The 12,900-nt window shown below is 41.7% G+C and overlaps 1 protein-coding gene across 1 annotated transcript; it reads left to right on the forward strand.

The window, feature by feature from the left end:
- The first annotated feature begins 489 nt into the window (after nucleotides 1–489).
- cahz (carbonic anhydrase) lies at nucleotides 490–11,392 on the forward strand. Its single transcript, XM_083991114.1, has 7 exons — nucleotides 490–694; nucleotides 1,744–1,941; nucleotides 3,664–3,782; nucleotides 4,750–4,842; nucleotides 4,943–5,005; nucleotides 5,181–5,336; nucleotides 10,034–11,392. The coding sequence occupies exons 1-7, from the start codon at nucleotides 661–663 to the stop codon at nucleotides 10,151–10,153; spliced, it is 783 nt and encodes a 260-aa protein (XP_083847240.1). The 5' UTR covers nucleotides 490–660; the 3' UTR covers nucleotides 10,154–11,392.
- The last annotated feature ends 1,508 nt before the right edge of the window (nucleotides 11,393–12,900 follow it).

Raw genomic sequence — 12,900 nt, forward strand, 5'->3', positions numbered from 1 at the left:
CCACAGGCATGCACATCCCATGCAACCTTCATGAGGCAGCACACTGCAGGAAGAACCCACAATGGCTGAGATCGCTGAAGGATGGAGACAGGTGATGGAGAGGGAAACATCCACTTCAGGATGCTCGGACAAAAAAAAGAAGAAGAAAAAAAATCCTGTCAGCGCTGCTGCACCAAAATCCCGATCCCGGAACAGAACACCGCCAACAGCAGCGGCGCTGGCTGTCAGGGTGCATGTGATGATGGATGCGTGTGGATGATGTGCGCGCATCAGACACTAATCCATCTCTCCGCCGGTAGAGGAGAGAGTGGAGGATAAAAAGAAAGAAAAAACCACAGTCGCATCTCTTTAGCGGTCTGCTCGGGATACAGAGAAGTGGAGAGGAGAGGAGAGGAGAGGAGAGGAGAGGAGAGGAGAGGAGAGGAGAGGAGAGGAGGACGCCACCATCGCATCTCTGGATGGCTGCACAGCTCGCCTGATTGCCCGGCCCGCTGCAGGACCGGCTGGCCAAGCCCACCGACCGGAGGACCTATATAAGGCCCCCGGCGGGTGTCTGTCACCACATCTTCATCGTGTGCCTCTTCTGCCTCTCTCTCCAGTTCCACTCGCGCTGATTCGGATTCTACACCTTTGTGTTCGCAAGCAAGCTGCAAAGCAGCCATGTCTCACGGATGGGGATACGGATCGACTAACGGTGAGTATCCTGCAGCATCCAGCCCGGTCTGAGTGATTCAGGTTTCTGTGTAACAGGTTTACGCTGCAGCATCAGATTCACACCACCTCCACACCATTTTCACGAAGTTCATTATTGACATTTCCATAACAACAGGTAGAAGTTGACAGCAGGGCGAGTAGCAGGATCTGCTGTCTGCTTCTCTGCCGCTTTTACATACAGAAGAAACTTTTGCACTTCTGCAGTTTTCACTACTGCGCAGCCACGACTGTTTATTCGTTTAATTTCAATCATCATCCACGTTTGGTTATGGATGCATTACACAAAATTAAGATTAAATGCATTTGAAAAAAAATAAAAACAAGCAGTGGAATTTTTTAAAAACAAGTTAAACATACATTCTAAAATCCTAAAATTCTATCAGTTCATCCATCAAGTGCATTTGTCTGATATTCTTTTCCTATTTAAATTTTCATAAACTCATTTTGCATTTCTTATTTTTTCTTTCAACTGTGTGACCTTAAACATGGATCTGTGTGATCAAACAAAACATGGATGGTGAGGCCTCATTTTATCACTATGGCCCATGCCTATGGGTCATCAGACTGCCTGAATACCTAAGAATCTGGGCATTTTTAAAAGAAAACTGAAGACCTACATTTTTTGTCTGGCTTTTAACTGAATTTTATTATTTCTTATCATTGTATAAAACTAGTTATTGTCTTAATTGCAGTATCTCTCTTGATCAGTCTATACCTTATACATATTATCTATTTAACTTTACCTATTTCATTCTATTTTAATTCATTCATTCTTCTTTTATTTTATCCCATTACACATTGTATCTACTCTCTAGTGTTTTCCCCATTGCAAATGATTGAGTGCAATAGAGTGCTATAATTATTTTGTGTATGTGTATGTCAATGTATATGTCTTCCTAAATGTGTCCCCTATGTTCAAAGCACTTTGAGCTGCTGCGGGCATGAAATGTGCTATACAAATAATGCCTTATTGATTGATCACCCAGCCTTTATTATATTAACACATATTATCTGAACTTTTATTTGTAGGACCTGACAAATGGGCGAAGGACTACCCTGTGGCCGACGGGCCCCGGCAGTCCCCCATCGATATCATCCCCAAGGAGGCCCAGTTCGACTCGACCCTGAAGGCTCTGAAGCTCAAGTACGACCCTTCCAACGCCAAGGGCATCCTGAACAATGGACACTCGTTCCAGGTGGACTTTGTGGACGATGGGGACACCTCCAGTAAGCACAGATCAGATCCCAGTGTTAAAGGGATAGTAGCATTTTTTTTTTAAAGTGGGGTTGTATGATCTACAAATAGCCCCTAAGTACTTTAATTGCAGTAGAAGACTCTCTGCACTCCTCCCGTTAGCCAGCCCATAGCCCTGCCCAGAGATTTACAACTTACAGTGTTGTGAACAGACCCAGAGAAACGGCCTATTTTCGCGGCCTAAAAGAGGTTTTACCTGAAAAAAATACACAGTTCCATTGTTCGCTATAATATAATTTTTTCCAGCCCTTCAAAGTGCAGGAAAAACGCAGTTTTTATTTGGACCTAACCAACTCACATATCCCTCCACCCAGGGTTAGCGCCCGTCTGATCAGCAGTTGGTAAGGAGAGGAGTGCAGAGAGTCTTCTACTGCAATTAATGTAGTTAGGGGCTATTTGTAGATCATACAACCCCACTTTTTAAAAAAATCTACTTTCCCTTTAATATAATATATCTAACCAGACAAACTGTACATGAGATTCAGATTCAGATATTTTATTCGTGTACTTGAGAAAAATATGTTACACATGAGCAGTTGCAACAGATGTACAGAAGTAAAAAGTGCTTATGGGACCCAAACTGTACATGGACGTTTCTGTTTAACTTTATCTTGCCGCCCTGCTCTCCCCTCCACCCCTCCACCTCTCCCACCCCACGCTGCATGCACTGTAGCAGATAAGAGCGTGTGATGATGTCACATTCAGTTATCCCTTGTCAACCTTGTTTCATTATCTGGAGGTCACCTCAGCTGCACCACCTCTCCCCACTGCACCTGCACTGTTTATTTAAACATTTATGCATCAGTGCACAACATAGAGTGGAAAAAAAATCTGCATGACTTTTATCAATGGTTAAAGGATTTCACTTAAAAAAAAATATTAATATATTTATGAAACATGAATTGAAAATGGGGAAATCAGAGGATGACTCTGAATTGGTTACAGCTCAAAGGAATGAACAGGAAAAAATAGAAGTTAGCCTGTTTTGCTCTTTTTACAAAAAAAAAAAAAAAGATTAAAAAAAGGAAGATCTTAACTGAAGCAGTTAGTTATCCTGAGTCGCCCTGATATGGAAATCCAACTTTTCCCATCATGCAACACAGTAAGGGTCCCTTAATTAGTTAGTACATTATTAAGCATTAATATATAAACTAATGTGTTAATTAATGCTGAGTAATACATACATAATGATAACTAATTATATTATTCAACTTTTAAATTTATTAACTAACTTTGAGTAGTAAACATTAATTAACTGCTTACTAATAGGCTACATTAATTAATGTGTTTCCTAATCCTAAGTAATAGATAATAATGATGGTTAATATATCTGTAGACAGTTAATTAATGCTTAATAATGTACTAACGTTAACGTTAATTAAGGGACCCTTATTGTAAAGTGTTACCCAGTGGGGTCTTTCATGAGAATGGAAACTTCTTTTAACCTCCAGTGTGTTGACAGATAGACATTGATTGAGAACACCGACCTTAGTGGAGGCCACTTTATAATGATGTTCTCTGGTTAAATCTATGGTTAAATAAAAAAAATAAAGTACTGCACTAATTAAAAACAGATGGAATAATACAAAAGACTGTTTGCTGATGTGCAGGTTACTAACAAGAATGGATTTCTTCAGGTGTGGATATTGCGTGTGTTTTCCTGACACTGTCCTGTGTTGTGTTCTCGTGAGCAGCTCTGACCGGAGGACCTATTGCTGGAACTTATCGTCTGAAACAGTTTCATTTCCACTGGGGAGCCAGTGATGACAGAGGCTCTGAGCACACTGTCAACGGCATCAAGTTCCCCTGTGAGGTACTGATCCACAGAAGCTCCCAGCAGCCACACACAGTAACACACAGCCTCAGTGATGATACTGTAGGGGGCAGGATGTTTGGTACTTCTTCACATGCACATTTTTTACACAGTTCTACAGTTATGAAGTTATGAAGTCAAACCCAGTGACTTTCAGTCAAGTATATCAATTGTGACTGTTTGAGGTCAATAAACAAAGAAATTAATGCAGGACTAGGGCTATGAAATTTATTGAAATATGAAGAAGATTAAGTGATGCATTTATATTCCCCAGGCTTAAAGGAACTTCTTTGTTGTTTTTTGTTTTTTTACCCAAAATCACATCATCATCACTTTTACATTTTTCCAAAATGATAAAAAGAAGTCCTTCATCCCTGCCAGAGATCACCACGACACACTGTCAACATGTTGCTCTATTAGCTTATTAGTTCTAATTTATTACATGTGTTTCAGCCATGCCTTCATTTTGATGTCATCAGTGCAACTGGACAGAAATGGAAAAGTGAATTAAAAAACAAAACAAAACAAAAAAACAACCTGTCAATTGTCACAAAAACACGAGGTGGATTTTCAGACTAATTGATATTGAAATGGAAAACATTTTATTTTCCACATTGAGTTTCAACAGGGAGATAGATGAGGGCAACCTGCCCATTAGAGATTAGATTATCTGTCCATTAGAATGATATTGAGAGAAGAGAAATTGCAGCTTTATTGAACTAATTTCACTTTGTGGAAACAACAGCACATTCCCAAATGTGTTTTGTTGACGTATGGAAACTGCTAAGTTCACAGTGGATGCCTGCAGGGCCAGGCTGTCCTCCTATTTATCTCACTTTAAAAGCTATGATGAACACAACAGAGGCTTAAAACCCCATTCTCACAGAACAGTTCAAGGCCTCGGTGCTGAAACAAAGTTGTGGTTTCAAGACGACACACTGAAGTCAGACTGTGTTTTCCCTGTTAGCTCCACCTGGTGCACTGGAACACTAAGTACCCCAGCTTTGGAGAGGCAGCCAGCCAGCCTGATGGACTCGCTGTGGTCGGGGTCTTCCTCAAGGTGAGTCACTCTCACTTCTCACTTCACTGCAGACGGAAGGTGGGAAGGAGCTTATGTAACTCAAATTACATTATGTGTGTGTGTGTGTGTGTGTGTCCAGATTGGTGCTGCCAACCCCAGACTTCAGAAGGTTCTGGATGCCCTGGATGCCATTAAGACCAAGGTAAAACTGCCCCACAACTCACCAACATCAACACACCTATGCTGAATGCAAAAGTTCTCACAGTGTCTCTGAAAGTTATTCATCAGGGTTGGAGAACCTTCAGAGGCGTGATCTTTCCTTCCTTCCTCTCCTCCTCACTTCCTCTCTTCTGTCCTTCCACTTATCACACCTGCAGGGAAAGCAGTCCACCTTTGACAACTTCGACGCAAAGACTCTTCTCCCTGGATCTCTGGATTTTTGGACCTATGATGGCTCTCTGACCACACCCCCTCTGCTGGAGAGCGTCACCTGGATTGTCCTCAAGGAGCCAATCAGTGTTAGCCCTGCACAGGTGAGTGCAGTGTTTTTAGTTCACTTAAATATTTAATTTAAAGGGACAACGAGGAGTTTCTATTCGGTTATAAAAAAGTCTCACGTTAATGTGGATGAATCTCCGCTACCCACACTTGTTAATGGGCCCATTTTCGATAAATATGTCGTTTTGTCTCTATCGTTACTTTGTTATTATTAGTGGCGGCGGAAACGCTGGTCGAGCCGACCAGCATTTCCTTAATGAGAATAACGCAGCTGAATCGCCGTTTATGGTCGGAACTACGATGGTAACTGAACCTCTTTGAACCTCTGACTTTAATTCTTGATGAATGAAAACATGAGTCCGTCTTGCGCCGGTCAAAGAATTCTACGGTGCGCGCGGAGGCTCATAAATGTAGTGTGAAAACGCTTCGCTTTTCCAAAACTCCTCGTTGTCCCTTTAAATAAAGGTAATTAATGATAGAAATAGTTCATCTGTAAATTCCCCATTACAGTGTACAGGTAGGCTAAGTATGTGAACAGTCATGATTATTAATTTCTAAAGCTCCGTATTTATATGTTAAGGCTCAAAAACCAAAATAGTGCAGTTCTTCATCTCTGAGTGAGGTGAACCAATCAGAGGAGAGGAAGGCCTGAGCCTCTCTTCTGATTGGCTAAAAAAATATGTATATAGCAGATTTCAGGTAAAACCTCAGAGAAAACAAATTGTGGAAGTCTGGACAGTGACCGTCCAGGTGAGCAGCGCTGGGGCATGGTTGAGGACACTGCTTTGTTGTGACATCACAAAGTCACAGGAAGTCCTGACGGCTTGTTTTAAGGCTCAGTTTATACATATGATAATAAAACACAGGCTGTGTTCATTCCTCTGTGCACTGAGCAGTGACACTTTAACAGTCTAGAACCTTAACCTGTTTTATAATCACACTACACATGGACATTTAACTTTATATGACATTAGCCCTTTAAAATCAAGAATATCACAGACCTTTGAATGTGAATATAACTTGCAGATATGCAGAAAGTCATGTCGATGTAGGACCGAAATTTGGTTCAAGAGGCAAACATAACAGCAAAGCAAAGCCACAGCTGGATTACAAACTATATATAATGTAAATATAGCTAGGGGAGGTAATAAACTGAATGAGTCTATGTGTGCGAATTCATGTGCACACAGCAGCCTGTGCGTATTTGTGGCCGTCCTAAGTAAGGACATTTTCTTGGCAGCCGTACCTGCTGCTCTGTGGCTGGACAGGCTGCTTCAGGCCAGGCCTCTGGTCACAGTGTGAGACTGCTGCACAAAGTGTTGAGCTTCAAAAGACTAAATCAAATGTGAGAAGTGTGAGGCGGCCTCTTGAGTTTTAAATAATTCTTACACACTCTAGACTTTGATTTGACATCAGCTCAGTCAGTCTTTGATAGAGCCCGTTGTTCCGAACATAGTGAAGGTCAGAGTGAAAGATATCATATCACGCTTTGGTGCAGGGCGGGTCTGAGCCGAGCCTGGTGTTTCATTTAGATTACTTAACTGACTGTATCTCCACTGGGCAGTTTGCATTCTATCTTTTTACATACTTAACCTTCCTCTTGTGTTCAGGTCGCCACTGACCTGTTTTTTAGGTTTTTATGGATAAAAGTACCCCATACATTTGTTTATTGCATCAAGGCTTTTTGACTTTAAAACAAAACGTTTTTTTTCTCAAAATTATAAAATGCTCTGGTTAAAATTATGACATTTGGGTTGCTCTGGTGGGTTTTGACCTGGTGATAGCGGTAAGAACATTAATGAGAGTTCAAACTGAAATCATAAATGCAAAACCAACCCTTTCATGGATAAGGAGCCTAACAACGTAACCAAGAGATGAGAAACAAATGGGATGATTAATAATTGTTTTTAGTGTGTTTTACAGCTGATTTAAGACTCAGGTCAGAACCGACCCTAACACCATAGATGGTAGCAGAAAGCTGACAAGAGGAAGGTTACATTGAAGTCAAGGGGTATAGTGACAAAAAAGGCCCAGGTTAAAACCAATATTTTCATTTATAAGGAAGCTTATCAATGTAAACAAGAGATGAGAAACAAATTAGATGAAAAAATTTGTTATTAGTTTATTCTACAGCTGATTTACAGTCAGACACGGGTCAAAATCGACCCTAACACAAGAGATGGTAGCAGAAAGCTGACACAAGACGAAGGTTAACGCTGCACACTGTACAACCATGTGACATACTGTAAAACCCACACAGAGCAGGTGATCGGCTTTAAAAGCTCAGTTTTCATTCTTTAAAAAAAACCTGGATGCATACTGTAACTGTAACATGCTTTTCTCTTATGTAGACAAAACATAATGCACTGAAGTAGAGTGTAACACCTCATTACAGAGAGCTGTGACAGAGAGCTGTAAGCACTCCTGACTGAGCCTGCTGCTGAGGGAAATGAAATCCATGTTCAGCAGCCAGCTAAAGGCTAAATGGCTCCCAGAAGAGTTGTTGTTTATGCCACAATGCTGCTGGACTTATTTTACCCACACACACACACACACACACACACACACACACACACACACACACACACACACACACACACACACACACACACACACACACACACACACACACACACACACACACACACAGTGAATCTTGGTTCCAGCAGACTGTTTCAGTAATGCTCCGAGCAACATGTGTGGAGGCTGTGTGTGTGTGTGGTGCACCACCATGTGCACATGAGAGATAACCACTGTGGCAGGAGGGTGTGAGGTGGCTGCACTGCACAGCACTGGGCTGAAGATTAAGTGGAGCAAGTGAACAAGCTGACTGTATTAAAGTCCACTTACTGCTGCTCTACCAGGAGCCAGGTAGCAGCTGCTCAGCTGAGCTGCTGTATTCAGATGAGGATACAGGAGCCCATGGGAACCTCATCATTCTGGTTCCTATGCAACATACAGTGCAGTGTGCATGCTGTGTTGAATTTGCGTTTTAGAAATTATTCTATATCCAGGTTGTGATTGGTTGGCAAGGTGATGGATGTTCAAATGTGTAAAATGTCAATGTGTAATATTGTAATACTAGAAGCACAACAACGACAATAGAGGAGCAGACTGCTCCTGTCTTTGCAGAGTCGGAAAATCGTAGCGAATGGCGACTAATGGACGTTAGCCATTGATAGCCATGGCCTCTAGCTTAGGGTGACAATATTTTGATTTCCAAAAAAGAGGACACTCGGCTCCAGCTTGAGATACTTAAATGATACTAGGAGTTTACACAAAGATGCCTCATATAGACCTTTTCAGAGAGTATAAACAAAGACAGGTGTGGCTCATTAGAAAACGCTCTGCTACACTAAATGGAATGGAGCCTTAATTAGTATCCTTGGTAACACCTGTATTTGTTTATACTCTCTGAAAAGGTCTATATGGTTGCCGATAAAGTTGGAAGTAGAAAGTAGGCATAGAAGAAGTTGAAGGGTCAGCACTCACAGAATGTCCTTTAGGTAGCTTTAATGGAACAGGTGGTGAGGTCCAAACGTTTCGACAGTAGCAGTCTTCTTCAGTGTACAAAGACCAGGAAATACAGGACGTTTGTATGGGGGACCTACATTTGAGTTCTAAACGGGCCGGGCCGGGCAGACCAACCCAATGGGCGAGGATGTCTGGTTTTAATCATAGACCATCAACCATCGACCTCTGCAAGCATAACTAAATGATCACAAGTGGCTTTTCTAAGGGTCAACAGGTAGATCACAGGTAAACTCGGGTGTCAGGGTCCACAGTCCTGTGAAAAACAATGAATACTGGACATATTCATGACTTCATAAACCCCTCTGGACGCCCTGGACAGGACGTGAAAAGCGGACATGTCTGGGCAAAAGAGGACGTTTGGTCACCCTGTAGCTTCAACTATGCTTGCATTGATTACATAGCAGTATACAAACGTAACATTGCGCTGGTTCTGTTGATTAGCTAACCCAGCCCCCAGCCCCTGGTGTAATTGGTTCTTGGCCTCTAGAGCAGCAATGAGTTGGTGCTTGTCTGGATTGGAACCTGTGCTAATGCCGCGTTCAAAACAACTTGGAAGTCGGAATTCCCAACTCGGAATCATCATTGTGTTCATGCTGTAGGAACTCGGAAGAGAAAAAACATGGATACCCATATGTGCAGCCAGCAGCAAATTATGTTTATTTTTGAGGCAAATGAAGAGGAGAGGAGATGCCGCAGATGAGTGCACATATAACGTTATAGCCTAGATAACCGTTAAACTATTATTATTATTTCTGTTACATATGAGGACCACAATTTCACACAATACAACAATCACAGCTTAATATAAACAAAAAACAAACAACTTAACATTTTTAAATTCTAACCGTTTAAGACGTGGGCTGCCATGTTTTGATGTTGTCAAGTCGGAAAGTCGGAGCTCTGAAATTATACCCGAGTTTCCAACCTGTAATTTCCGAGTTCCACGCCGGGTAAGAGAGGTTCCAGCATGATGCTGCTTGGGGATATGGTGAGGTGCAACCATTCATACAAAGCATCTGTTTTTGATAACTACATCTCTAACCCCTACACATACACATTTCCAGCAGGAACTGTCAGGGGTCAATTGACAGCTTTAGGTAAAGGTGTGGAGATAGATCTGAAAGGAGAACATTGCATTCATTTGAAGTTTGCCCTTAACCAATTACTCCCTCCTTCCTTGTGTCTCCTCTCTCGTTAGATGGCCAAGTTCCGCAGCCTCCTGTTCACCGGAGACGGAGAAGCTGAATGCTGCATGGTGGACAACTACAGACCTCCTCAGCCTCTGAAGGGCCGTCGGGTCCGCGCCTCCTTCAAATAAACCCTGCTTTCACCTTCATGGTGCCCTCACCCTTCTGCTTACTCGTCCCTCCTTTCCCAAACCTTATTCCCCCACATGCAGCCTTTACTTAATAATAATTTCCAGCCTCAACAACATCAATTTACATGTTCTGTGACATAGACTACCTGGATGTATCTTGAATTAAATAACTGAAGCTTTGGCACTATAACATAATATATCCCATTAGTGCAGATAGAACCCTAATGATGTTGATGCAGGTACCATGAGACAGTCAGCCTTATCAGAGGCAAATTGTCTAAAATATAATTTCAAATATTCTAAAAGCTGAAGTTATGTTTGTGTTTGCAGGAGTGTCATTCATTTCGGTTTAGGGTAATTGAAAAGTCTTAAACAGGCAGATGTTATTGGATGATGTTTGCTACATACAACTGAAACATATGCCCAGACCCCAATTGGTGGATACAGCCCTAAATTACATGCAGGAATATGATATGAATTATATGGTTTGCCTTCTTTAAATGCCTTTATCAGTTTGCTGAACCTCCTCCTATGCATTTGATTGTGCTGTGCTGCTCAGATTGTTCAAGCTTATGTTTTTTTTTATTGATGCCTCATTTTGTCAGTTTGAGACAAAGTGATGACACCAGCAGTGAGTCAGGGCCGAGGTCTCCACCAGTGCTTCTGCAGGTGGACTTTAGGCTCGTGATTCACCCCTTGATGGTAATGCCATGAAAGGCTACAGTATGTTGTTGAGTGACAGTTGTATCTAGTATTCGATGACAGAGGTCGTGTCCTGTTGAGCTTCTTTCCACATGCTGTTCTTTGTGTATCTGCGTTACTGTGGACATGACATTAGCCATCTCATTCTGTCAGTGCGTCAGAACAAGCTTCACACTTTTTGTAAGAACCATTACAACTGAACTACCTACCACCACAGTGCATTAAACTTTGTCTGTAAGGCAGATCTGATATGTTAGAAATACATGAGAGGCTCAGTGTACAACTTCACATTATCACAAGCTACAGTATCATCACAGGTCATAGACTTAATCATCATCTTTCAGCATTGTCTAATTAATAGTCCATCTAAGTTGGATCAGTGGCAGGTATTCTTGAGAAACCTGAGCAATGTCACTTTTTAGCTTTTATATCAATGTTACATGAAATGTTATTTTGAAAAATAAATCTGCTTCCAGAGTGCCACAAATCTGTTGTCACATTCTAGATGAAATATTTTGTGTGAACCTGTCATATCATAAAGGGTAAAGAATTTATCAATAAAAATGATTTAAAATCTACACCACTGTTTCACTGTTTCCTGCTTAGAGTCTTCAGCACATACACACATGATATTGTTCAATGACACATTTTTTCTGAGTGAAAACAAAGGGCATTGTCTAGAATGCAAACAACCAACTAAACCACCACAGACAAACCACCTCATAGAAATTCTCCATTGTTTTACAACTAATATAGTATGACACTTTATATTAGTAATGAAATAAGAATCCAGCACTAGAAATTGGACAATTGGACACATTAGCAGTGGCTACACTGTGTCTTAAAGCTTTTAACGTTGAACCCAGCTAACAGTAGTGTTCTATCTCCAGATTAACACTGTTATACTGTATGCTATGCTACAAGTTGACACAAATAAATCCATAATGTATAAAAGTAAGAAACTACAGTGTAGCCCAGTGTTTTTCAACCTTGGGGTCGCCCTATGTGGGGTCGCCTGAAATTCAAATGGGGTCGCCTGAAATGTCTGGTAATTGATTTAAAAAAATACTGATAAAAATATGTTTTTAACTAATTATTATTCTTTTTAAAATTATGATTAAAAACACCACACACAATCTTAAACAACAGTATTCTATACTTTCACTTTCTTGAATATAAATCGTGTTCAAATAACATTTATTTTTATTTTTTATTATCTAATTTAGAAGGACAGTGTGCAGTGGCATTAATTATTAGAAAAAAATAAAAAGATGGCTGCACCAGATTTAGCGGAAATGCTGAGCTGGCGTGTGACGGGGTCAGTTTTTATTGCATGTTTTCTTTATTTTATTATAAGTTATGAAATACCGTTGCTTTTATTTTGCATGTTGTGTTATGTTTTTTATAGGTTTTGATTGTTGGACTATGTTTCTTTTTTACGAACTGACCCTGAACGTTACAACCAACTGACTAATCAGTTCAACAAGCCACAGGTGTGACAGAACCAGGTATTTAGGCAGCAGCAGCAAGAGAGAGACACGGGAGCGGAGACAGCGACACAGATGCAGAGGACTCGCTGGGTCGAACAACAGGCAGTCGACGTCCAGGTTGTAACAACGTCCAAGGCAACGAGATGTGTGGAGAAGGTACTACGAGGCCGCGGCGCAGATCGGTGGGACGAAGTTGACCAAACTGAGCCGTCGCTTCTTCCGGGTCAACATGAGGGAGAGGCGAGCGGCGTGGGTCCGCAACCGGAACAGACGCCATGAATAGAGGACCAGCCAGATGACCAGGGGACCACCAGCGGGACACACCTACCTTCCCTGAAGTGCAGCGGCCTGTGTCTGTTTGGCGCAACGACTCCAGCCTGGGTGAATAACGGGACGTTTTCACCCAGGAAAAGCGTGAGTGTTGTTTTTTTCCCATATTGGGCAGCAGACACAGAGGGGACCAGCTGCAGGGCCAGGCGGAAAGGAGTAGAAGTGTGTGTGCTGGTGTGTTCGGAGAACTGGTGGCTGTGTTTTCTGTAACAGGCGGATCGAGTG

This window comes from Trachurus trachurus (assembly GCF_905171665.1).
Source record: "Trachurus trachurus genome assembly, chromosome: 17".
Classification (NCBI taxonomy): Eukaryota; Metazoa; Chordata; class Actinopteri; order Carangiformes; family Carangidae; genus Trachurus; species Trachurus trachurus.

Excerpts from the sequence above, each read along its gene's own strand:
- cahz (XM_083991114.1), top strand. The coding sequence starts at position 661 with ATGTCTCACGGATGGGGATACGGATCGACTAACG. Across the intron at positions 1,942-3,663 it reads GGACGATGGGGACACCTCCA|CTCTGACCGGAGGACCTATT; the intron begins GTAAGCACAGAT and ends TCTCGTGAGCAG. Across the intron at positions 4,843-4,942 it reads TGGTCGGGGTCTTCCTCAAG|ATTGGTGCTGCCAACCCCAG; the intron begins GTGAGTCACTCT and ends GTGTGTGTCCAG.